Source organism: Capra hircus, chromosome 13, assembly GCF_001704415.2.
Source record: "Capra hircus breed San Clemente chromosome 13, ASM170441v1, whole genome shotgun sequence".
NCBI classification, from domain to species: domain Eukaryota; kingdom Metazoa; phylum Chordata; class Mammalia; order Artiodactyla; family Bovidae; genus Capra; species Capra hircus.
In genome coordinates, this window is record NC_030820.1 from 9,915,215 (window position 1) to 9,941,191 (window position 25,977).

Here is a 25,977-nt window from a genome sequence, read left to right on the forward strand (position 1 = left end):
TGAAGGAGTTCCCGTTGCTCCACCTTCTCACTGGCATCTGATATCCATGGAGTTTTGGATTTTGGCCGTTCTAACAGGTGTACAGAGATAGCTCACTGCTATTTCAATTTTGCATGTCCCAACTGACACATGATGCTTGCAGATGTCCCGCCTATATTTGCCATGGGTACATCTCCTTTGGTGACGTGCCTGTTCGGATCTTCTCCCTGCTTTTTAGTTGGGTTTTTCATTTTCTTATTGTTGAGTTTTAAAAGCTCATTGTATGTTTTGATCGAGTCCTTTATCAGATGTGTCTTTTGCAGATATTTTATCCCCAGTATGAGGCTGGCATTCTCATGCTCTTGGCATTGTCTTTCTTAGAGCAGAAATTTTCAATTTTAGTCAAGTCCAGCTTATCAACTGCTTCTTTTATGGACTGTGTCTTTCTTTGATGCTATATCTGAAAAACCACTGCCACACCCAAGGTCATCTGTGTTTCCTCCTGCATTATCTTCTAGGAGTTTCAGTTCTGCATTTTACAAGCAGTCTGGATTACCGTAGCTTTTGAAGCCTGGGTGGTGTAGGTTCTCCAACTTTTTCTCCTTCAGTATTATACCAGCTATCCTGGGTCCTTTGGTTCTCCATACAGACTTGAGAATCAATTTGTCCATGTCCACAAACAACTTACTGAGGGATTTCACTGAATCCACAAATCAAGTTGGAAGACCTGATCCTCTTGACAATATTGAGTTTTCCTATCCATAACCATGGACTATATCTTCACTGGCTTAGTTCTTTGATTTCTTTCACCAGAGACTTTATTCATCAGAGTTGTCTCCATATAGATCTTATACATATTCTATTAAATTTTTACCGAAGTATTTAATTTGAGGTCCTAATGTACATTCTGCTGCTGCTGCTGCTGAGTCGCTTCAGTCGTGTCCCACACTGTGCGACCCCATAGATGGCCTCCCACCAGGCTCCTCCGTCCCTGGGACTCTCCAGGCAAGAACACTGGAGTGGGTTGCCATTTCCTTCTCCAGTGCATGAAAGTGAAAAGTGAAAGTGAAGTCGCTCAGTCGTGTCCAACTCTTCGCGACCCCACGGACTGCAGCCCACCCGGCTCCTCCACCCATGGGATTTTCCAGGCAAGAACACTGGAGTGGGGTGCCACATTCTATTGTGTTCTTAATTTCAATTCCAATGTTTCATTGCTGATATACAGGAAAGTGATTGTTCTTGTATCCTGCAATCTTGTCATAATTGCTTATCAGTTTCAGGAGATTTCTTGTCAATTATTTTGGATTTTCTACAGAGACAATCATGTCATTTGTGAGTAAGAGCTTTATTTCTCCCTTCTGAATCAGAATAATCTTTTATATCCTTATCTTATTGCATTAATTAGAACTTTGTTTAATTTTAAAAGTAAACTGTAAGTCATACAGCAACTGGAATGTAGCAATTTTTAACAGAAGAATTTCTAGGATCTGCTATGTACCTGGTACCTATCCAAGGATTTTACATGTATTCTCATTTAACTTTCATAACCACTCTATGAAGTGGGTATTATTAGTGTTTCCATTTTATGGATTAAACCCCATGGACTATGGCCCACCAGATTCTTCCATCCATGGGATTTCCCAGGCAAGCGTACTGGAGTCACCATTTACTTCTCCAGGAGATCATCCCATATCAGGGATCAAACCTGAGTCTCCTCCTTGGCAGGTGGATTCTTTACTACTGAGCCACCTGGGAAGCCTGACTGCTCTAGTACTTTCAAGAAAAAAGTCTGAGAAATTTCTCAGGTTCCTATCTCCAAAAGTAGTGGTTTTATTCTTGAAAACTTTATTATTTTAGAGGATTCCCCTTGTTCTCATTAATTAGAGTTACTCCTTGAAATGACAGACTATAAGATGATTAGCAGAAATGTTTCAAGTAGATGATAACATTTTCTGAAATTAGTGACCCAAAATGCACCTCTCATCAATCAACAAAAGCAAAACAAAAACGCATCTACTGGAGATAATATAGGCAGATTTTCTGAGAATGCACTGAAGGTAGGCATGTGTAAAATATCACGGGAGACTGAGAATTCCATTAGATGTCGATTCTGCTGTCTTCAAGTAACTGAAGAGTACAACGGGAAGTTTGAGACATAAACGTACCTTTTGATATAAGCGAGAGAGTAACAAGGGTCTTAGGAGAGGTGGAAGTGAAGTCTCACGGACATTCCAGAACAAAGTGTGCGGCAGACCCAGCTTCACGTCAGGCTCAGAGTGTGTGAGGGCTGAGGAGGTGCCTGCAGTGAAGACACCCTAGTGCAGACTGAGGCTTTGCCACTCACTGGCTACACAACCTTCGTCCTCCCCAAGGCTTAATTTTTTCATGTGTAAAATGGGGATGATAATAATAGAAGCCCTCAAAAGCTGGCTGGCAGAGTAAATGGCATGATGTACCAAGCCTTTCACTCAGGCCTGGCACTCAGTAACAAACACACAGTGAATGGGAGTCAGCTGTAGTACTGTGTGAAAGCCTGTGGAACTGCCAACATTCCACCATTTTTGACCTACAACAATGGCAGGTTCGACCCAACGGTAACGGTATCTGCCTTTAAGTGGAGTACTGATAACAAGCACCTTTCCACTCCAGATAAACGCATCAGACAGAGTGATGCGGTCATTTCCTGGTACCTCCACAACCTTCTCTGCTGGGCAGTAGTCTGCGTTACTAGAAGGGCTGGGGGAGCTGGGCAGCGTGTCTCACAGGGAGAGTTGCTATCAGAACCCTCCAGCTGCCCGACGGCCGGCTCTGGCAACGACATGAACATTTACGCTGACCAGTTCCAGTGGGGCCACAGTGGCAGCAACTGGGAGATCCGCCCACGGGAGAAACCTCCAGAGACTGTGGCTTTTTTGGAGCAGAAGTGCTGGGTGGCATTTGAGCACGGGATGCAAAGCAGTAACAGGCCAGATTCTCCAGGTATAAGCCAGAGTGTGCCCCATAACTCTGGATGGGTGGATCCCATACAAGTCTGTCAGTAAGAGTGAGTTCTGGAGGAGAAATTTACACTTCTCCACATGGCATCACCTCATCCTGACTCACTCCTGCCTTTTTCTGGTGCTACATACTCTGACCCTCATGGCTAGCCACCACCATGGCTCTCTCTGTGGTGAGAAAATTAATCTCTGGAACATCTCATGACAGGCAGAAATTTCTGTTGCTACCCATCATCTTTACAATAATTATTTTAACATTTTTACAAGTAAGGCTTCCCTGATAGCTCAGTTGGTAAAGAATCTGCCTGCAATGCAGGAGACCCCAGTTCAATTCCTGGGTCTGGAAGGTCCACTGGAGAGGGGATAGGCTACCTACTCTAGTATTCTTGGGCTTCCCTTGTGCTCAGCTGGTAAAGAATCCACCTGCGATCCAGGAGACCTGGGTTCAATCCCTGGGTTGGGAAGATCCACTGGAGAAGGGAAAAGCTACCCACTCCAGTATTCTGGCCTGGAGAATTCCATAGACTGCATAGTCCATGGGGTCACAAAGAGTCAGACACGACTGAGCAATTAAAAAAAAAAAGTTATAAAGTAGGTGTCTATGTCTTTCATGCGAAAACATTTGACTTTTTTTTGCTGATAAACACAAGGTCCCAATCTTGGATCTATTTTAACAGCAAGGAAGACTGAAATGCAATCAGATGCTTGCTTATGGAAGCATCCGTAAGTATCCAATGGCGCTGCTCTGTGCAGCTCCACTGGCCTGAAGAGGTTTGTAAAACTGTATTTCTGGATTTTGGAAATCGGCAGGTAATTCCTCTTGTGCAAACACTCTGTATATTATGTTGTGCCAGTACAAATGTGTGCTACTGGAATCCATCTTTCTGCATGTTGCTTATGTATTTAATTATACCTCCAGTTAAAGTTTCATACACCAATGTAAACACGTGCTCTTAGAAGGAAAGAGATGGACTCATTCACCCTGATATTCTATGTAACACCTCAAACTATCCCCAATACTGGAAACTAAGTAAATGCATATTGAATCAAATCACATAGGAAATTCAAGGGAAAATAAATGTTAGTTTTCACATGAAAATCCACTAAGTCAGTGACTCTTGGTGTTAGACTGGAAAAAAAAAATAACACAATAGTTGCATGAAATTAACTCAAGATTCTCAAGTTAATTTTCCATTAAAGTGAAGCTGAATTACACACTCTCCTTGACAAGAACGTAATATTTAAGACTTAACAGTCCAGATGAGATGAAATATACTTAATTTAAAATATAAGCCCCTGTTCTCCTCCCAAGTGTAAAATCCACTCCATATGGACTAATGCCACAGACACAGGTAAACCACCATCACAGGCTTATATCGGCGGAGATGTTAACACTGAACTCTGTTCAGTGCAGAGATGTTAACACTGATGCTCAACAGCTGATGGCTCAGTAGGGCTACATGGTTAAGCAGAGACCCTGGAAGAACAAATATGGGTTCCACCTGGAAGTACCAAGAATGAAAGGGTGCCCTGAACTTTGCTCTGGCCCTGGAAGCTAGAGTGGAAAGACAGGAGACCCCGAGAGCTGGGCTCACAAACGTATAGCACACACACGCCTGCTCGGTGGTGGCGCGGCTGGCACCTTGTGTGTTTATTCAGAGCTCTGAGTAAGCTGAGATGACAACAGCTATTTCCTGCTGGTTTACAAACTCGTTTTCATACACTGTCATTCTGCACAGGTTTTAATTAAAGACAAGTCTAGATAACTGAGGTGGGTAAGGCTTCAGTAAAGAAAACCATCACTAGTCCCCCTGTGAGCTTTACATTGCTTGTATGATACCATTAAACCTTTACAAGAACTTGGCCAAGCAGGCTCACCACGATAATCTCTGCTTTGAATGTAATAAACTCTTCAGTTGGGTATCAGGGTCAGGCCATCTCATAGGATGATTTTTAGAGCTCTGCAATGATCCATCCAAACCTCAGTTGTAATAGTTTCCGGATCTTCTCAAACACAGTATAATTCTACAGTTTAATTCACCGGTCTGTAAGCATGGCCACACCCTGAAACTCATCTTTCCTTAGAGCAGTTCTACACTGAGGATCTTAAAACCCTAGAATGCCCCACCTCCTCATGGACCACAATTCCTGGCTCCAATTTCTCCACGGTCCCCACTCCCCATTTTGGCTTTCACTGGAACCTCCAGCCTCTGGACATTGCCCTTGGTTCACTGGTGTTCACTGCACTCCAAAGGCAGCCATTTTAAATTGTGCCTCTCTCAAGTGAATGAGAACAATACTGGTTTTATGCAGAATTTTACAATTCAGAAAGGGCTAGCTCAGGCCTCCTCTTATTTCATTTACAAAAAGTCTTATTTTTTAAATTCCTCTTACAGGAGTGGCAGAAGGGACTCTGCAAGGCCCCCAGGAAGCCTGCTGACTGGAGTGAGCTTAATTTTATCTGCCAGCCTCAGTGGCTCAGAATGGCAAGAGAGCTGCCCACGATGGAAGGCCACCTGCTATCATGCCCTAGCACAGACACCCTGCCTCAGTAGTATCGTACGCCAATGAAATAAGCAGCTCTATTCTACAAAGAAAAATGAACTATATAAAGCAGTCAACAATGCATGCTGGCAGAGAGGCAGTCAGAAAAACAACAGTTGTGTTGAACCAAAGTTTTCCATGTAACTGGCTCAGAAGACGAAGTTAAAGTAAGTCAAACAAAACCTAACGTGACTAAAATAGGTATGTGTCTTTTTGCTTCCAGCATCTTGAAAAAGCAACAGCAATGCAATACTATAAATCTTCAGTTAATTAATTCAAGTTTTTGGCAGCAAGCTTCATACCCCCATCCTGCATTGCGTACCATCTGTCTACGTGAATATTCAGTTCTCACCCACAACCTGGTTCCTAATCCTTGGAATAAATGTATCTCCTCAAAACCCAGGAAAATGCCCTGTTAGAGTGGAGGGGGCGGTGAGGGGAAGGCCTTAGATTTTAAACAAACTGATCTCATTACTTTACAATCTGCTACTGCCATCTCCTGCGTTAACGATTGGCAGCACCTACACACCCGTGAACCGTTAAGTGTTTAAGAGGACGACTTCTCACTGGTCAATCAGATGGCACTGCACACCCAGAAAGAAAAGCTTGATTCTGTTACCTCTAATTGACTTCGCCTCTCAGCAATCACACGTTCATCCTTGTTTCCAAATAGTTTCTTTGGAGGGAATTCAAGGGTCGCAAGCTGAAATACATATTTTATAAGAGATGGATTAATATCACATTTATGATCTTTGGGCCATTATGATATTTATGATATTATTGATATTATGATGATATAAACATTATGATATTTATGATCATTATTAATCTATTATTTAGAATCTCTATCACGGGGGGTGGGGGTGGGAAGAGAAAGAGGTTAGACGTTTCAAGATGGTAGGTCCTGCCTTGCTTGGCCACTAAACAACTGTATGACTTCAAACAGACCAGGTGAGGCTCTACCAGGCTCACAACGGAAGCAGGAGGGGCCTCAAAGGAAGGATGGACCTGAGTCTCAATGTTTGGTCCCAGATACAGAGTAGAGATGGTGGTTCATAAGTTCCCTTTTTTAAAACACAAGTTTGTTCTTCTTTTAGCCCTCTTCTTAAACTAGAATTATTTTTGTGTTGAGACGAAGTTTGAAAACTCAACAAGCACACTACCTGCATAGTTTGAAAGGGAGTTTTTAGACCCTTGCTGTGGTTCTCTCAACTTTCTATGCGGACTTTTCTCAGCTACTACTGCAAATGCAGACTGCTTTTGTGAAAAGGAAGACTTCTCTTTCAGTCTTTCACCTTGTTTCCTAAAGAATAAACATTTAGAATTTGTTGTAGCCAGGTCTTAGAATTTCACAGGTATTATTCTTAAGCTTCTGTTCTCAGAAGGAGAAAAATCAATAACAGAAAGGTAAATTTTCTAATAGACTCCAGGTTCAATAAGAACTCTCTAATCTGGTACAAACCTGACCTGCTCATGTGGCTTTGGCTGAATGAATACTGAGCAGCAATAATTGCTGATGTTGATGAAATTCACTTTTTCCTTCCTCCCTTCCTTGCCCTGTCAGGTTCAGATACATTGAGAAGCCAATGAAGCATTAGGGAGAAAAAAAAAACAAACAAACACCTTTCTCCCACAATATAGGTCACAATGTGCCACAAAATTCCTATTTCATGCATATGCAAATCTTGGCTGATTTACATTTATATTTCCACAGTGGGAATCAAAAATTAAAAACATCTGTATATATACATATAGGACTTTGAAAACTTAAACTTAGTATCAAAGGAGAATATACATATAGAAAAACACACACATTGGAAGTAAGCATGTGAATTTTCAGCATCTCAACACACTGCAACCACCACCCAGATAAGGAACAGAACATCCCCAGGAGCCCAGTCACCCCCAGTGCTCCCTTCCACTGCCCCCACATGCCTGTGGAAGGCTGGTGTTAGCCTGACTTCCAACAGCGTGGCTTAGTGTTTCCCATTTTTGAACTTCATGTAAACAGCATCACACAGCATGACCCCTTCTGTGTCTGTCATTGCTCTACCTCACGTGTGTGAGGTCCACCCCGTAACCACGTGCAGCAGTTGCTGGCTCAGTCCTGTGGCTGAACATCCCACTGGTCTGTTCAGCCTGTTTATGGGACATCTGGCTAGGTTCTGCATTTTGGCCCTTAGGCACTGTGTTGCTGTAAACATTTTTTCTATAGGTTTCCTATACATTTCCTATAAACGTTATGCAGGGAGTCCTGTTGGTCATAGTCTTAGAGGTGGAATGCAAGTGCTCAGTGGTATCTGAAATTATCAATCGGCTTTCCCAGTGTTACTACCGACACTCCCACCAGCAGTGACTGCAAGACCAGATGGCTTCAGATCCTCACCAATCCCTGACGCTGTGGTCTTTCTCATCAGGGCAATTCTGGTGGGCATGCCATGATTTCTGCTGTGGTTCAGACTGACATTTTTCTAACGAGCCGCGATGTTGAGAATCTTTTCACATGCTCATTGACCATATGGGGAGTGCCTGTTTAACTCTTTTTTTATTGGTATAATGCCTTTTTCTCATTAAGCATAATTCTCCTTTTTGATTCTTGTCAAGGGATCTGAAGTCTTTAGAGCCTTTTTTTTAAAGTTAGCTGAAGTCGTATAGAAGTTTCCAACTCCACTGCTCTTTCTACCAAACCAGAGAAACCTTGGGGTGAGACAGGTGTGGGATCCCTTTCCCCTTTTCTCACCAATGTTTCAATTTGGTTGCTTACATCTGAAATCAGTTGAAGGTAAAGAGAAAGACCATGGCCATAAGACAGGCCAATTCTGAATCATGACCACTAATTAGCCAGCTAGTTTGTTTCTCTGAACCTGAGTAATCTCTGCTGAAAAAAAAACAACCCTGCAGACAATGGTAGTAAATGTTTCCAGGTATATTTAGTGAAGCAACGCCGAATGCACCTTAGCCACTCTTATTCTTTACTAGAGATCTGGTAATTTCTAAGAATGCAGCATGCCACATTCTCTGGTCCCCTCTCTCCATCTCTAGACTGGCGATGTGGCTTCAAGGAGCAAAGAGATTTCTGGAAACCTGCCTTCACTGGCATAAGCACACTTCCCATATGTTGCAGCTTACAGAAGACAGGTACCCAGAACGTGTCTTTTGGGCTCCATCCAGCCGTGATTTCATCTTGTACAAGTGTGTTCCCCCCTCAAATGCAGTGATGTTAAAAACTTGGCAAGCATGCTTTCACAGTTGGTTGTCATTTTCTTACATGGCTGATGAGATGACGTGGTTTCTGTTGGGGAAATTCAGTCACACTTGCACACTCAATCAGAGCGGGTGCAGGGAAAGGACCTCAGGCAGATGAACCAGGTGGGAAGCAAGCACCTATATTTCCTCATGGTCAAGTGGTAGTATGTACTCTATCCTGGGATGGAGGCTCACATCTTGCGCCATGATGATCCACCCTGTGAAATAACTGTGTATAAACTATGTGTAATACAGTCGCTCAGATTTTAGGAAGAAAAGGGCAACCTTAAACATCACTGAGGCACATAATCCTAAGACTATAATATTCAACCATCTAGCTTCATAGATGAAGAAACACAGAATTCAGTGACTTAGAAAAGTTGCATGTCATGAGGTGGGCGAGTCAAGATGAGGACCCAGGACTGACTCTAGGTTTTCACAACAAGGCTGTAAAGGGTATCCACAGGGTACGGAAGGCCCTACTGAAGTCCTCGAGGATCAGGGATCCAGAGGAGAGACAATAACCCCTCCTCCAGAAAACTGAGAGCAGCTGCTGGCGGCGGCCAATGGGCCCACCAGGAGCTGTCCATGAACCTCAGAGGGGACCTGCACTAACAAGCAAACAGCAAGGCGATGGGTCAGTGACCGTCGCGGGGATAATGGGAACTGGACAGGACTGGAGGCAGGGTCCCTGGAAGCCTGTCCCGGGATGATCAGCTCCTGTCAGCTGACTCCACATGTAATAAAACTTAAGTGTTGGAGGGAGGGAGAGAGGGAAGGGGAGCAGAAGTCACCACGTGAAGAACTGTTGTATGACATCCCTTAGATGTGGAATCTAAAAAGAAGAGCTACAAATGGGATGAACTAGTAAAACAGAAAGACACCACAGACTTAGAAAACGAACTTATGCTTTGCTGGGGGTGGGGTGGGGTGGCTCTATTTAAAACGGACAACCAACAAAGACCTATTATATAGCACATGGCAGGCACCCTGCTCAATGTTATGTGCTGGCCTGGATGGGAGGCGAGTTTGGGGGAGAATGGACACGTGTATACCTATGGCTTGGAGAAGGCAATGGCAGCTCACTCCAGTACTCTTGCCTGGAGAATCCCATGAATGGAGGAGCCTGGTGGGCTGCAGTCCATGGGGTCACTAAGAGTCGGACAAGACTGAGCGACCTCACTTTGACTTTTCACTCTCATGCATTAGAGAAGGAAATGGCAACCCACTCCAGTATTCTTGCCTGGAGAATCCCAGGGACAGGGGAGCCTGGTGGGCTGCCATCTATGGGGTCGCACACAGTCGGACACAACTGAAGTGACTTAGCAGCATACCTATGGCTGAGTCCCTCTGCTGTGTACCTGAAACTACCACAACATTGTGAATCAGCTATACCCCAATACAAAATGTTTTTGGTGTTAAAATAATTTTTTTTTTTTTTTAAGTTGACACATGACTCATAACTCAACGTGTACGACCTGGTCCACATCCTTTCGGTGGGACTGGGACATGAACAAACTGAAGGAGAAAGGTAAGGCTGTGAGGCAAGGTATTAAAAAAAAGTATTGCCTCCATTAAAATAATTACATTTACATCAGAAGCAGCTCTCCAACCTCTTCCCTCTGATAGAATGGAAACTACCTCCATTTCTCCTTTTTAGGGAATCTTGACAGTGCTGTTTAAGCCTTGCCATCTATAAGCTCTTAGGTTGAATGAGATGAAATTGCCAATTTTAAAGTTAAAAATGGTTGACTATCAGCAATTCCATCAGGTTAAACTCCATATAAAACTTCTGACATTTTTAAACGACCACTGGGGCTATAGAACATACGTTCCCAGCTGCTTTTACCTGCCAAGGGCAAAGGTTCCCAGTTGTGGGATTGTTGATCGGCTACATCTAAACCAATATTCTTTCAAAGGAATATTTTTCTTAGAGCACTCAAAAATAAAACAGAACTGGAAACATCATATATTTAAAAAATGCAACACTGGAACCTCCTTGGTCCAGGGGTTAAGACTCCAAGCGTTCACTGCCAGGGATGTGGGTTCCACCGCTGGTTTGGGAGCTATAATCCCCTGTGCCTCCTGGCATGGCCAAAACAAACAAACAAAAAAAAACAAAAGCAGCGCTGAAAACAACAGCCAAGGAACCAGGGAAACGGTAACAGTACAGGGCGCACCAAAGCCACCTAGGGGCCAATAGCTGTTGATTCAGAATGGATTACAGGGCCATTTTCAACATCAGCCCATCTTTTGAAAGGAAAAGGGCAGAAAAGACCATCATAGTCTTTTCTCGGATTAGAGAAAAAAAGGGCAGGAACCGACTCTTCATTCTCAGCATTATAAAAATCCTTACAATCCTTTGTATCTTTAATATTAGAAAAACCCTTAGAAGAATTGGAAATATGGAGTAGAAGAGAGGCCTGAGCGTTTCCTCTCTCCAAGTATGACCACCTCATTTCTTCTGAAGCAGAACAGCGCGAGCAATCCTCTGTAGGTTTCATTTCTGGATTATGAATTCTTTAAGCTGTCCAGGTGTTTTTAAAATGGACGATTTACCAAGATAGAAAGAATCACTGGTCAGGACAAATGATGTGCCCGGGAGAGCTGAAAAGAGGGAAAAGATTTCTATTGTGCAGAAAGTGTTGCTGTCGGAAAAGTAGTATTTCCAACAAATTAAGAATACAAGTGAGGCTCAGAGAGGAGGTGACTGTCCCTGACTTTTCCTCTCATGTCCTACATACACTGACACATGCCGTTTACTTGTTTGGCTTCTCATGTTAAACAGAAGGTTGAAAGTAAAATCAATGATATTATCTGGATATTTACAAATTTCTTCTCAAGTTCTTTATAGTTGGAATTTTTCATTTTTATGGCTTCATTTTTTTTTTTAATCTAGCACATAGTCAAGTCTGATTTCCGTAAGAAACACTGTCAGGAACAGTAAATATCCATGAATGGGGGAGAGACTCCTCTTTCATTTCCTTTGTAACCTCTGACAAAGGAAAACACAGTGCCCTACATTTCTAAAAATTAATATTCCTGATGTCCTATATTCCTCACAACTCATATAAGTATTTCTGACTTGTATAAAAATGATCAAGGTACCTGGGATTCAGTAATAAGGAAAAAATAACTTTTTTATTTGTACAAAATTCTGTCAGAATCATTTTCTGCCAGAGTTAGCTTGCTGATTTCTACTAAAAAGAGTATGCTGGGATTTTTACTGCAATTGTATTGAAAGAACAGATCACTTTGGAAAGAAGTGACATCATAAAGTCTAGAGTTCACCATTCCATGAAACAAATTTTAAAAACTTCAGTTTCATAAAGAGCAAAAACCATCAATTTCCCCTTTTAACTTTCATGGCGAGAGTCTGCTAAAAAAACATGATTGCAACAGAAATACTCTTCCGACAAACCATAACATTTGATGGAACAGCTCTGGATAAAGACAGTGGACTAAAGCTTTTATTTGTTCCCCTTATTGCCTTCAAGAGCACCAAAGAGATGAAAAATAAAAGAAAGATTTCGACTGCAAAGTAGGAAACCACCAAGTCCATACGCAGACCATGTGACCCCAGGGAGCCCAGCTTCCCTGCCGCCCCTCCAGGCTGGGGACCACAAGCCACCTACCAGAGCTGGCAACCAAACTCCTAGGTAGGTATTCCATGAAGCTGTGATTAAAGACTGAAACTGGGGACAAGGATAAGGTGGGGGACACCCAAAGCCAAGGGGGGCAGTGGGGGCTGCTAGGGGAAAGCCCAGAGCTGCTCAAGGTGTAGGTGGGAGAACAGCCCAGGGGCAGACACCTGGCTTCACTGTCACAGGCGGTGACCCCACAGTCCCCGAAAACGCCAGAAAACAAGAAAAGGTATGTCTCAATGTGAAGGAAAAAACTGGGACAAAACTTAGAAAAATTCCAGGCAAAGGTTTAGGTATATGGTAGATTGCTGCCTTCTTCTCCGAAGGACCTGTTCCCTCCTTGTCCCCATGATTCACTGGTGCTCCTCTCCCCCAAGTTAGCCTACATCGTAGCCAGATAAATATAAAACCACACACTAAAGCCTGTCTATCTCAGCGGCTTTCACATGACACATCGTGTCCAGCTTGCACAAAAATGACAAGGCATGCGAAAAGCCAAAAAAAAAAAAAAAAGACTAGCAGTCTTTTCTATTCTATAAATGAGACTATTCTAAAGTGAAAAATGGTGACAGAAAAAAGAAAATCCAGCGACACCAAGCCCTCCTCCCCACTCCCTCTTCTTGCTCAAAAAAAAAAAAAAAGAAAAAAAGAAAAAGAAAAGAAAGAAGCAAGAAGAACTCAAGAGATGGAAGAAACAAGACAACAACAAAATAGTGGAAAGAAAGTCCCAGCAGAAGAAAGAAAAAGCTAGACTGGCGACAATGAGCACACAGACCAGCTATCAGAGCAGGAGAAAACAGGGCAGAATGGTGTGTGCTAAAGCAAAGAAAGGGCTCCCCACGTGGCGCTCGTGCTAAAGAGCCTGCCTGCCAAAGTGCCAGACAGATGAGCAGCCGGTCGATCCCTGGGTCAGGAAGATCCCCGGGAGAGGCAACGGCAGCCCACTCCAGTATTCTGACCTGGGAAAACCCATGGACAGAGGAGCCTCTTTGGTCCACAGGATCCCAAAGAGCCAGACATGACTGAGAACAGTTGTAAGGGAAAGAAAATATGGTCCAAGAAGTTTCTAACTAACACAGAAATGTCTTTAAACTGCTGGCCACAGGTAGACATTCTCAAACAGATAAAACTCTGCTAAAACAAATCAAGGTGAACCTTTAAAAAACATACTGGATGACCAAAAAAATTCAACCAAGAGACAGTACAGTCTAATGTTCTAAGGAATGAAGAAAGCAAGATAAAGAACATGCTGCCTCAGTTTAAACTCACAACTAGGAGAGAATTAGGCTTAATTTATGTATAAAAATGTACTATAGTTCGACAATATAAAAATAATAGAATTTTTAAAAGCAGGTAGGTGGGAGTAAATACACTGGGAGAATCTTATCTTTATTATAAGATCATTTGGAAGAGAGAAACACAATTGATAATTTATAAAATGGAAACACACCACATGAAAGCTAGTGTCTATCATTCCCTTCTCCAGGGGATCTTAAGACCCAGGGATTGACCCTGAGTCTCCTGCACTGCCTGCAGATTCTTTACTATCTGAGCCGCCAGGGAAGCCCCATTGTTTTAACAGACTAACAGGATTTTGTCAAGAGAACACACTGGTCATAGCAAACACCCTTTTCCAACATAAGAGATGATTCTACCCATGGGCGTCACCAGCCAATACCGAAATCAGATATGATTACACTCTTTGCAGCCGAAGACAGAGAAGCTCTATACAGTTACCAAAAACAAGACCTCGAACTAACACTGGCTCAGATCATGAACTCCTTATTGCAAAATTCAGGCTTACATTGAAGAAAGTAGAGAAAACCACTAGGACTTTCAGGCATGACCTAAATCAAATTCTTTATGATTATACAGTGGAGGTGACAAATAGAGCCAAGGGATCAGAACTGGTAGACACGGTGACTAGAGAACTATGGACGGAGGTTCCTAACACTGTACAGCAGGTGATGATCAAAACCACCTCCAAGGAAAAGAAACTGCAAGAAGACAGAATGGTTATCTGAGGGGGCTTTACAAATAGCTGAGGAAAGAAGAGAAGCGAAAGGCAAGGGAGAAAGGGAAAGAAATGCCCAACTGAATGCAAAGTTCCAGAGAATATCAAGGAGATAAAAGACGGCCTTCTTAAATGAATACTGCAAAGAAACAGAGGAAAACAACACAACGAGAAAGACTGGAGGTCTCATCAAGAAAATCAGAGATATCAAAGGAAAAATTCATACAAGGATGGGCATGATAATAAAAGACAGAAAAGTTAAGGACCCAACAGAAGCAGAGGAGATTAAGAGGAGGAGGTAAGAATACACCGAACAACTGTACCAAAAAATAGTCTTTCTTAATGACCTGGATAACCACAATAGTGTGGTCACACACCTAGAGCCAGACATCCTCGACTGTGAGGTCAAGTGGGCCTTAGGAAGCCTTACTATGAACATAGTCAGTGGAAGTGATGGAATCGCAGCCAAGCTATTGCAAATTCCAAAAGATGATGCTGTTCAAAGTGCTGAACTCAATATACCAGCAAATTTGGAAAACTCAGCAATGGCCACAGGACTGCAAAAGGTCAGTTTTCATTCTAATTCCAAAGAAGGGCAATGCTAAAGAATGTTCAAATTACTGTACAACTGCACTTATTCCAAATGCTGACAAGGTGATATGGAAAATCCTTCAAGCTAGGCTGTAGCAATACATGAACCGAAATCTTCCATATGAACAAACTGGGTTTAGAAAAGGCTGAGGGACCACAGATCAAATTGCCAACATTCATTGGATCATGGAGAAAGCAGGGGCAGGGGAATTTCAGAAAAACATGTATCTTATACTTCATTGACTACACAAAAGCTTTTGTGGAGATCACAACAAACTGTGGGCAATTCTTAAAGAGATGGGTATACCAGACTACTTATTTGTCTCCTGAGAAACCTGTATGGGAGTCAAGAAGCAACAGTTAGAACCAGACATGGAACAACGGACTGGTTTAATATTGGGAAAGGAGCACAATAACGGTGTATATTGTCACCCTGCTCATTTAACTTATATGCCGAGTTCAGTTCAGTTCAGTCGCTCAGTCGTGTCTGACTCTTTGTGACCCCATGAATCGCAGCACACCGGACCTCCCTGTCCATCACCAACTCCCGGAGTTCACCCAAACTCATGTCCATTGAGTCAGTGATGCCATCCAGCCATCTCATCCTCTGTCATCCCCTTCTTCTCCTGCCCCCAATCCCTCAGAGCATCAGAGTCTTTTCCAATCAGTCAACTCTTCGCATGAGGTGGCCAAAGTATTGCAGCTTCAACCTCAGCATCAGTCCTTCCAACGAACACCAAGGACTGATCTTCTTTAGGATGGACTGGTTGGATCTCCCTGCAGTCCAAGGGACTCTCAAGAGTCTTCTCCAACACCACAGTTCAAAAGCATCAATTCTTTGGCTTTCTTCTTCACAGTCCAACTCTCACATCCATACATGACCACTGGAAAAACCATAGCCTTGACTAGACGGACCTTTGTTGGAAAAGTAATATCTCTGCTTTTTAATATGCTATCTAGGTTGGTCATAACTTTCCTTCCAAGGAGTAAGCGTCTTTTAATTTCATGGCTGCAGTCACCATCTGCAGTGATTTTGGAGCCCAAAAAAATAAAGTCTGGCACTGTTTCCACTGTTTCCCCATCTATTTCCCATGAAGTGATGGGACCAGATGCCACGATCTTAGTTTTCTGAATGTTGAGCTTGAAGCCAACTTTCTCACTCTCCACTTTCACTTTCATCAAGAGGCTTTTTAGCTCCTCTTCACTTTCTGCCATAAGGGTGGTGTCATCTGCATATCTGAGGTTATTGATATTTCTCCCTACAATCTTGATTCCAGCTTGTGCTTCTTCCAGCCCAGTGTTTCTCATGACGTACTCTGCATAGAAGTTAAATAAGCAGAGTGACAATATACAGCCTTGACATACTCCTTTTCCTCTTTGGAACCAGTCTGTTGTTCCATGTCCAGTTCTAACTGTTGCTTCCTGACCTGCATATAGGTTTCTCAAGAGGCAGGTCAGGTGGGCTGGTATTCCTATCTCTTTCAAAATTTTCCACAGCTTACTGTGATCCACACAGTCAAAAGATTTGGCATAGTCAATAAAGCAGAAATAGATGTATTTCTGGAACTCTCTTGCTTTTTCCATGATCCAGCGGATGTTGGCAATTTGATCTCTGGTTCCTCTGCCTTTTCTAAAACCAGCTTGAACATCTGAAAGTTCACGGTTCACGTATTGCTGAAGCCTGGCTTGGAGAATTTTGAGCATTCCTTTACTGGCATGTGAGATGAGTGCAACTGTGTGGTAGTTTGAGCATTCTTTGGCATTGCCTTTCTTTGGGATTGGAATGAAAACTGACCTTTTCCAGTCCTGTGGCCACTGCTGAGTTTTCCAAATTTGCTAGCATATTGAGTGCAGCACTTTCACAGCATCATCTTTCAGGATCTGAAATAGCTCAACTGGAATTCCATCATCTCCACTAGCTTTGTTCGTAGTGATGCTTTCTAAGGCCCACTTGCCTTCACATTCCAGGATGTCTGGCTCTAGGTGAGTGATCACACCATCGTGATTATCTGGGTCATGAAGATCTTTTTTGTGCAGTTCTTCTGTGTATTCCTGCCACCTCTTCTTAGTATCTTCTGCTTCTGTTAGGTCTATACCATTTCTGTCCTTTATCGAGCCCATCTTTGCATGAAATGTTCCCTTGGTATCTCTAATTTTCTTGAAGAGATCTCTAGTCTTTCCCATTCCGCTGTTTTCCTCTATTTCTTTGCACTGATTGCTGAGGACGGCTTTTGTATCTCTCCTTGCTATTCTTTGGAACCCTGCATTCAAATGGGAATATCTTTCCTTTTCTCCTTTGCTTTTCGCTTCTCTTCTCTGTGAGTACATCATGCGAAATGCTGGGCTGGAAGAATCACAAGCTGGAATCAAGACTGCTTGAAGAAATATCAACAACCTCAGATATGCAGATGTACCACTCTAATGACAGAAAGCAAAGAGGAACTAAAGAGCCTCTTGATAAGGGTGAAGGAAGGGAGTGTTGGCTTAAAACTCAACATTCAGAAAACTAAGATCATGGCATCCGGTCCCACTACTTCATGGCGAACAGAAGGGGAAAAAGGGAAAGCAGTGACAGATTTCATTTTCCTGGGTTTCAAAATCACTGCAGATGGTGACTGCAACCATGAAATTAAAAGATGTTTGCTCCTTGGAAGGAAAGCTATGCCAAACCTAGACAGCATGTCAAAAAGCAGAGACACCGCTTTTCCAGTGAAGGTCCATATAGCCAAAGCTTGGTTTTTCCATGGATGTGAGAGCTGGACCATAAAGAAGGCTAAGTGCCAAAGAATTGATACTTTCAAATTGTGGTGCTGGAGAAGACTCTTGAGAGTCCCTTGGAGTACAAGGAGATCAAACCAGTCCATCCTAAAGGAAATCATCCTGAATATTCATTGGAAGGACTGAAGCTGAAGTGCCCATACTTTGACCACCTGCTGTGAAGAGCCAATTCACTGGGGAAAAAAACCCCAATGCTTGGAAAGACTGAAAGAAAAAGGAGAAGAGGATGGCAGAGGATGAGACAGTTAGATGGCATCACTGAGTCAAAGGACATGAATTTGAATAAACTCCAGGAGATAGTGACGGACAGGGAAGCCTGACATGCTGATTTTTCTTAAAAACACATTATTTTAGAGGTCATGGTGGAGAAAAATTTAATTTGAAGCTCAGAAATTTCTTCAGTTTTACTTGATTTTCTTTCCCTTTGTTAAATTCCAGTAAATTAAGTTTAATTAAAAATAGCATATACAGTGAGTCTGATGTTATCAAGTTATTTTATTCATTCTTCCTATTCTTTTTCTTCTCTTCTAAATTTCTCTGTATCAATCTACATACATATCCGTCCCTTTACCTGTCCCTATCCATTTCAGTACTTTAAATAATGTTCATTAAATAGTGAGATTAATTATAGTTAGAGAATGCTTTTGAGTAATCTGTTGCTTTCTTCTTGTATTATGTGAAGCTTTTATAAATGAGCATGCATCATTTTTAGAGGAACAATAAAAAGTGATTATTCTCTGTATTTATTTAATGGAATGGTTAAATTAACATCTTATGCCTTTTTCCCTGAATAACCTGAGATTTAGGGCAATCAGATTTCAGGTCTCAGCTCAGCAAAGAGCTGCTTGTATAATGTCTCTAGTTGTTAGTTTCATCGTCTGTTAAAATGAAGGAACTGAACTGAGATATTTCATTTTTGAGCTCTGAAATCCTGTATCTCAGGTATTAATGATTAAAATCTCTCCACACTGAGTTACGAGAAGCACTTTTAGATACCATGGAGATACTTAACTTGGCTATATTACTTTTGAGGAGTGTACCTTACTTCCTGTAAAATCTTCATAGCATTCTTATTTTAAGTAAGGTGAACATGTGTATGGGAAAACAGACCAATATAATAGTGAAATGTTACCGTTCAAGAGGTTGTAGAATTGAAAAAGGACAGAAATAAACGGGAATGCAGTATTCATGAGAAAACCTTTAAAATGGTATCACTTCCTGCTATAGTCATTATCCTTAGAGCAGGAGGGGGAAATGCTGTGGACATTTGAGCTCTTATGGGAAAATTGTACGTTAAAGTTAAAAATGATGGTTGAGGTCAAATACACTGGATATTTGTGAGAGACACGGCAGGTCTAGAAACCACTGGAAGGAAACTGAACAACAGCCCTATTACCTACATTGCATACTGTGAAATCTAATTATACAGAGTAAAACATAGGAAACAAATGAGGACTAAAACAGCACATTTCTTTGACCTAAGAGAAACACAGTGGCAAGCTCATTCTGCAATTCAGTAAATAAAACATTATTCTAAAGATAAATGTATTGAAACAAAAGCCATTAAAAAATGAAATCAATAATTTTGAAGTCTACTGGTTTTCACTGAAATCTGTCTTGCTCTTTTTCTCTGACTGTGGAGTCTAAAAATCCAAGTTATCAACTTTTATTTTGCATAACTGAGAAGCAAGCCCATAAGTTTTAGGCTGAATGATAACTCTATAGGACGAATCATGAACAGAGTAAGAAAAGACAGTGGTTCCTTATAATACTAGCATTGCCAATTTATATAATTATTTATGAATTTCAGTTTTGAGAAAATGAAAACAGAGTATCCATTTATTCATCAAGTTGGCCAGCTATATGTGTATTAGAGTCAGCATTCTCTGCTGCTTTCTAATATTTCTAAATGATCTCAGTGTGAAATTTTCATCTGCAAGTTGGCTTTTCCCTTTTTGATTCCCAATGAACTGACAGAGCCTAATGTCTTCTAAGAGCCATCTTGCTCAAATTCTGACTTCAATGTTTATTACATTATAATAAGATAGGTTGGCCAGGCTACTGCCATCAAAAAGACAAATTAAATGTAATGGAAAAGTCTGTTTTTATTAGAAGGCTTTCTCTCTTGGCCAAGTTCACTCTAGGTTAGCCAGGTGGTCTTGCAGGCAACAGACAGCATAGGTTTTGATAAATGGCATCCTTGTTTCCTTGGATATAAATAATGGCAGCCTTAATATAGGAAAGAAATTAAAGTCAGCAATAAAAAAATCTCACCTATCTTTTATGGTTTTATAACAATTAAGCAGCTAAAACTGGGTTATAAATCACTGAAGGAAAACAGAACAACAACTAATAAAGAATGGAATCCTGACTAATGAAAGGAAAACATCTGACTTTTGTTACCACCTAATAAAAGTGTACTTTATTGTCATTCCCCATTTACTAGGCATTTTCTTTACTTCTGTAGTATGTGGCTACCTAAACAGTACCCAGTTTTTTTAAAGATTAGAGAGAAATGGGACTTCCCTGGTGGTCTAGTGGTTAAGACTCCACAGTGTCAATGCAGGGGGCGTGGGTTCCACCTCTGGTGGAAGAACTAAGACCCCGCATGCCGCATGGCATGGCATGGCCAAAAAGAAAAAATTCAAGGGAAAAATTCTACATGGCAAAACTGTATGGTCAAATCAGCTTTAACCCATCTCTTGCCAGTAGATGTAACTACAGGACAACTGGCAGCATCTGAAACACCCATATACTGCAGGTTTACGGTTGTAAATTTCAGCTTCTCCAGCTTTTGAGAAATGCAAATAATGAAAACTCATCAAAGAGCTACCATAATTCTCACAGCTGACAAGAGGGAAGCATTTCTGACTACTCAAAATTAATAGCAGCTCCCAAGGCCTTATAAGAACAGCTGTCACTGAGAAATATACTCACAAACAAATATGTAATTCTCCTCCAAGTTTGACCTATTAGAGGCATGAAGTGGTCACTCTTCAGGACAACCTAAATAATCAAAGGAGCAACGAGCTTCCTTTAGACCTCTGATATGGTAACATGAGGGCACCTGGTAGCTCAGCTGGTAAAGAATCTACCTGCAATGCAGGAGCTCTCAGTTTGATTCCTGGGTTGGGAAGAGCCCCTGGAGAAGGGATAGCTTACCAGTATTCTTGGACTTCCCTGGTGGCTCAGACGGTAAAGAATCCACGTGCAATGTGGGAGACCTGGATTTGATCCCTGGGTTGGGAAGATCCCTTGGAGGAGAGCATGGCAACCCACTCCAGTATTCTTGCCTGGAGAATCCCCACAGACAGAGGAGCCTGGCGGGCTACAGCCCCTGGGGTCACAAAGAGTTGGACATGACTGAGCAACTAAGCACGGCACAGCACATGGTAACAGGAGAGAACCATGCAATATTTATGAGCATGTGCTAGGTACATAGCTCAGAGCCTGGAACATTCTAGGTTCTCTTAAGGATCTGCACGATGAACAAGGCAGAATCTTTTTAAAAAAAAAATCTTTATTTTTCCTTTATTTTACTTTACAATACTATATTGGTTTTGCCATACATTGACATGAATCCACCACGGGTGTACATGAGTTCCCAAGGCAGAATCTTTTGCTGGTGGTCCACATGGAACAGCCAGCAATTATAACTAGGACATTCCACCATCAGAAGCTGCTGTCCTACCATCACTGAAGTACAGAAGCTTGGTGAGATTCTAGGTATAAAACTACAGCTAGAAATGTACTAGAACTTCCCTGGCAGTTCAGTGGTTAAGACTCCATGCTTCCACTCTGGGGAGGGCACAGGGTTTGATCCCTGGTTGGGGAACTAAGATCCTACATGCCACACGGCACAGCCAAAAAACAAAGAAATGTACTTATGAATGCACTGACTTTGTTATATTTGGTAGAAAGACTGTAATTTAAAATCCTACTCTTCCCAAAGCCAATATCAATTTTACTTAGGTATGAGCCAGGTAAGACAGATTTGAGGACATTCATGCATGTCGTGACAATCTTGCAAAGTGAGAAACATTTTGGATCTATGGGTATTTCATATTGCATTTTAAAGAAGAATTATGCAGCTGAATTAACTCAAATGCTTGTATTTTCCATCTGCTTCTGTGATACTAATTCGTCCCTTTCAGGGACTGAGAATGTGACAGAAACCTGTCATTGCCGTGACATTGGATAGAAGGAACCCCGTTTCTAGTTTTCATCCATGGGGTCTTGGTATGTAACAGATCTTCATAGGCAAGAGACCGTCTTCTTTCTGGTCTTGTCTGGAGCACTCTGCAAACTCCCCCTTCTTGAGTGAACATGGTCATGGAGACTCTGGGCCAAGGAAAAGGCCTAGGAGTTGGAAGACAAACCTTGCTTGGGCCCCAAGTCTTGAGGTGGGGATTTCAATCTCTGGGGATTTCACATCTCATTTCTAAAATGAAAACTGGACTACCCAATCTTTAAGGCCCCCTGGAGTATGTATGTTTCATAATGTACAGATGGTTCCAACCCAGTTACCGAAGTCTCCTTGCTGGATAGGAAAGCCTAGTATGAATCTGTGTTTCATAGCCTTTGGTGCTCAAAGAGGCTATCAACCTGTTTTCATTGTCTAGGTTTAAATTTGCTTGTCATTAATTTTGACAGGATTATTTGTCACTGGAAATCAGCTTCTAGATCTGGTGATCTATAACAATGATTACAATAATGAAAAATCAATAACGCTCCCATGGTGGATGCAAAAGAAATGACAGGCAGCATCTTAACCAGTGATTCAAAGAGCATCATTTGGGGCTATTTTTTTCCCTAACTACACACACCCTCAGATCCCATGTCAGATTACTGAATCAGAATCTCCTAGCTTGGGGCCTGCATTCACGTATCTTGGAAAAGCTTCTTAGCTAATTGATGTCTTTCTCTCCCCAACCCACCTTTGAAAGCAGTGATTTAAATACGGATTATCTATCAGGCAGAGAAGATGGTGTAATACAAGCCATACAGTGGGATACCTGGGCCTCTGATAACGTACCAGATCAGGGAGCTGGCAGTGTTCTATTTTTTGCCTACATAGCTGTTTGCTATTTAAAAATTCAAGGAGGCTGAGTGCTTGATGCAGCTGAATTTATCTAAGGGTTACCGAATGCTCCCTGTGGCTATGGTTGGTAGCTTTACAATTTGGATGGTGAGTAGATTTGCAATTTTTATATTAAATTTGGAATGCTGGTTGTAAAACTGTTTAGAATGCATTTCAGTGATGGATGGTAGATAGCTGCCTAAGACAAATATAAAGCCAATAGCCGGTTTCTTTTCTTTCCCTTTTTTGGTGCTGCTTTGGGGAAATTACTTGGGAAATAAAGAAGGTGAGAAATGGTTCTATCACTACAAACTGAAAGTCCATATACAAATGACATGAGCTCCTGCCTAATCGTTTTCTTCTCCCAGTGATATTTACTGGGCACACAGAGACTGCCAGAAGTGAGACTGAACAGTTGCTCTAACACAGCAATCTTTCATGTTCTACTCGAAGGCTCTGAAAATGCTTTTCTCCCTCAGATCCGCATCAGGGAGAAAGGAGCCCCCCCTGGGAACGTGGCTGATGGATGCTGATCCTGTCTGACATTAGGGCACTCCGAAGACTCACTGTGCTAACTCAGTTATGATTCAGACAGGCATGCCCGTTCCCAGGAACTTAGGCTCTCACCACACGTGGGCCTTAAAGTTCCTTAGCATTTATTTTGATTGTACATTTTAATACTTAAAATATCCTATTTTCATGGTTCATCCTCTTACCTCTGGGCAGAACACAAACCTGCTTCAGAATCACTATTAGCCAAGATTATAAAAGGGCCCTCAACAATCGATTCCAACGCTTACCTGCTTTCACCGCGAGATGCTTCTCTAGAGGCATAAGGGGGCCATTAGGCTCTAGCACTCAATCCTTGACATCTCTGGACCTCCTAAAAGGAGCAGCTCTCTCAGTGACTCTCTTGACCTTCTAGCCCCATGTCCTATACCTCATTAAATACACTCAGCGCCCATCAGACCACTCAACCAAAGTGGGGGAGCAGGATGGGACACGAGGTCTTCATCATTCATTCTAATGGTTGAAAGGGAATGAGCTTTTAAAATAGTCTTTTCAGCTTCTGGATGAGCTATGATTTTGTCTTGACGGACTCTCAGACTATGACCTGGACCCACAAGTAAACTTCATTAGACATCAACAGTAAACTCTGCCTCATCCATAAAGAGAAGAGGACATTAAATGGGGCTCTGTTTCCGAGCACATAACTTCACTGTATTTAAAAGGGTTATATCATGTCAATGTATGGCAAAACCAATACAGTACTGTAAAGTAAAATAAAGTAAAAATAAAATTTAAAAAAATAAAAGGGTTATACTGATTTTAATAGAGTGGAAAATGCACAGTTTTCATGTAGATAAAGAGCACTGCGGCAGTGATTTGCATGACCAAATTTCAAAGGCGTGCTCTCTGGCAGACACTGCACCATTCTTTGTAGTTACTTTCAATAACATATTTCATCTGAGGCTCTCACAATGTTTTACAAACTAGCTGCGGCATGATCATTTTATAGATGTGGACTCTGAAAACACAGGGTTTAATCTGATGATGAGTCCATACGAGGTCAATGAAGGGGCACGGAGAGGGGAAGCCAGGAGGAGCGTTATCTTGCATGATACATGTCAGTGCATCAAGGGGACAAACTAACTCAAAACAGAAGGCAAAGCTACTTAGGATCCAGAGGAAAATGCTAGCATGACAGAACATAAATAAATAAAAATAAAACAACAATTTAAAAACCCTTGAGTAATGCAGCACCTCCACCCAGTGAGCGCTCAGCCCGCACACACAAGTGAATCCGGAAATGGACTGAGCATAATGCTTACAGACAAGCCCAGTCACCCACAGGCAACCTGCTTATCTTCAGTATTATTCAGGACAAATAATTCAGTGTTGTTTTTTTAATTCTGAAATTTGTCACCATAAAAAAATAATGGATACCCCCACACCCCAGAGTTTCAGGGAATCCACTGACTTCTCATCCTTTCAATTCACAAGTCCGCTTTGCGTATAAATACCCCTAAGTTCCTTCTATTTTCTTCACAGACATATGTTACACCTAATAACTAACAACCCCTGCCTGTTTTAATTGGTTCACCACCCAAGTGTATACAAAACATCCCTTAGGGGCCCTTCAGTTGACATCATTCTCCTTAAGGAGACGTTACAGTAAATAATTAAGCAAATGAAAGTGAATAAACAGGGAGATTAGAAGACTTAGCTGAATGATGTGTAAGGAATTCCTAAAACCCTCTCACTAACCCTCAGGGGTCTCAGTCCACCCCGTTTCTGTGTGCTCTTTCCTAATCTTGCTTTTTCATAAACGGAGTCCTTAAGAACAGGTGAACAATTACGATAGTTCTTCCCAGAGACAGACAGCACTTGTAGATAGGTAGGTATCTTCCAGAATGTACAGGGTGGTCATCACAATGGCAAAAATCTGGAAACTGCCTGAAGGGCCATCAGGTGGATTCTTGGAACCTGATCAGGTGACACGCCAACTCTGTCACCAGGTACCACCGCTCATGGGAAAATGATTCATCGCTTAACAAGCAGATAAACTATTTTGTGAGCTAGGGAAGCCAGAGCTATTTGGAAGGAAGCCACAGCTTAAGGCTTCTTGGAGTGAGGTGACTCTTGTAATTCAGCATGTCCCACATGCAGACTCTGGACATTCTGCCCATGGAGTTGTTCCCAGAGAAAGTGGCTCTCTTATTGCCTAGGATTCTATACAGCAGACTGGTTCTTCAGGCCTCCCCACATGGGTCTCTTCTCTTACCACCTAAATATCCCAGGATATATCCTGGGAGAGGTGGGGCAGAGAGAACAGCGCTTAGACAGCCATGTGGACTGTGGTGTTCCCTGCTGCCAGGCCCGCTCTGTGCCTGGGCCCTGCTGGCAAGCCGTGATCTCTGTCTTACGTCATTCCTGGGTCACCCGGGGCGAAGCATGGCCTACAGACCATTTGGAGGCAGCTGATGACGTCAAGAAGATTCACATTAGATACAGGGACGGAGGTCATACGAACAGTAATAAGAGTGACCATAATGGATGAACACCTAACACACAGATTCTTGATCTCAAGTCCTAACAAACACT

The 25,977-nt window shown here is 42.1% G+C and overlaps 1 protein-coding gene across 3 annotated transcripts in view; it reads right to left on the reverse strand.

Annotated features, from left to right (window-relative positions):
• Nucleotides 1-25,977, reverse strand: part of KIF16B (kinesin family member 16B) — a 301,307-nt gene that overhangs the window by 26,230 nt on the left and 249,100 nt on the right. For all 3 annotated transcript variants that reach the window (XM_018056936.1, XM_018056937.1, XM_018056935.1), the window contains one exon: nt 6,139-6,222. In XM_018056936.1, coding sequence (XP_017912425.1) covers nt 6,139-6,222 — 84 coding nt within the window. The remainder of the gene's footprint in view (nt 1-6,138; nt 6,223-25,977) is intronic.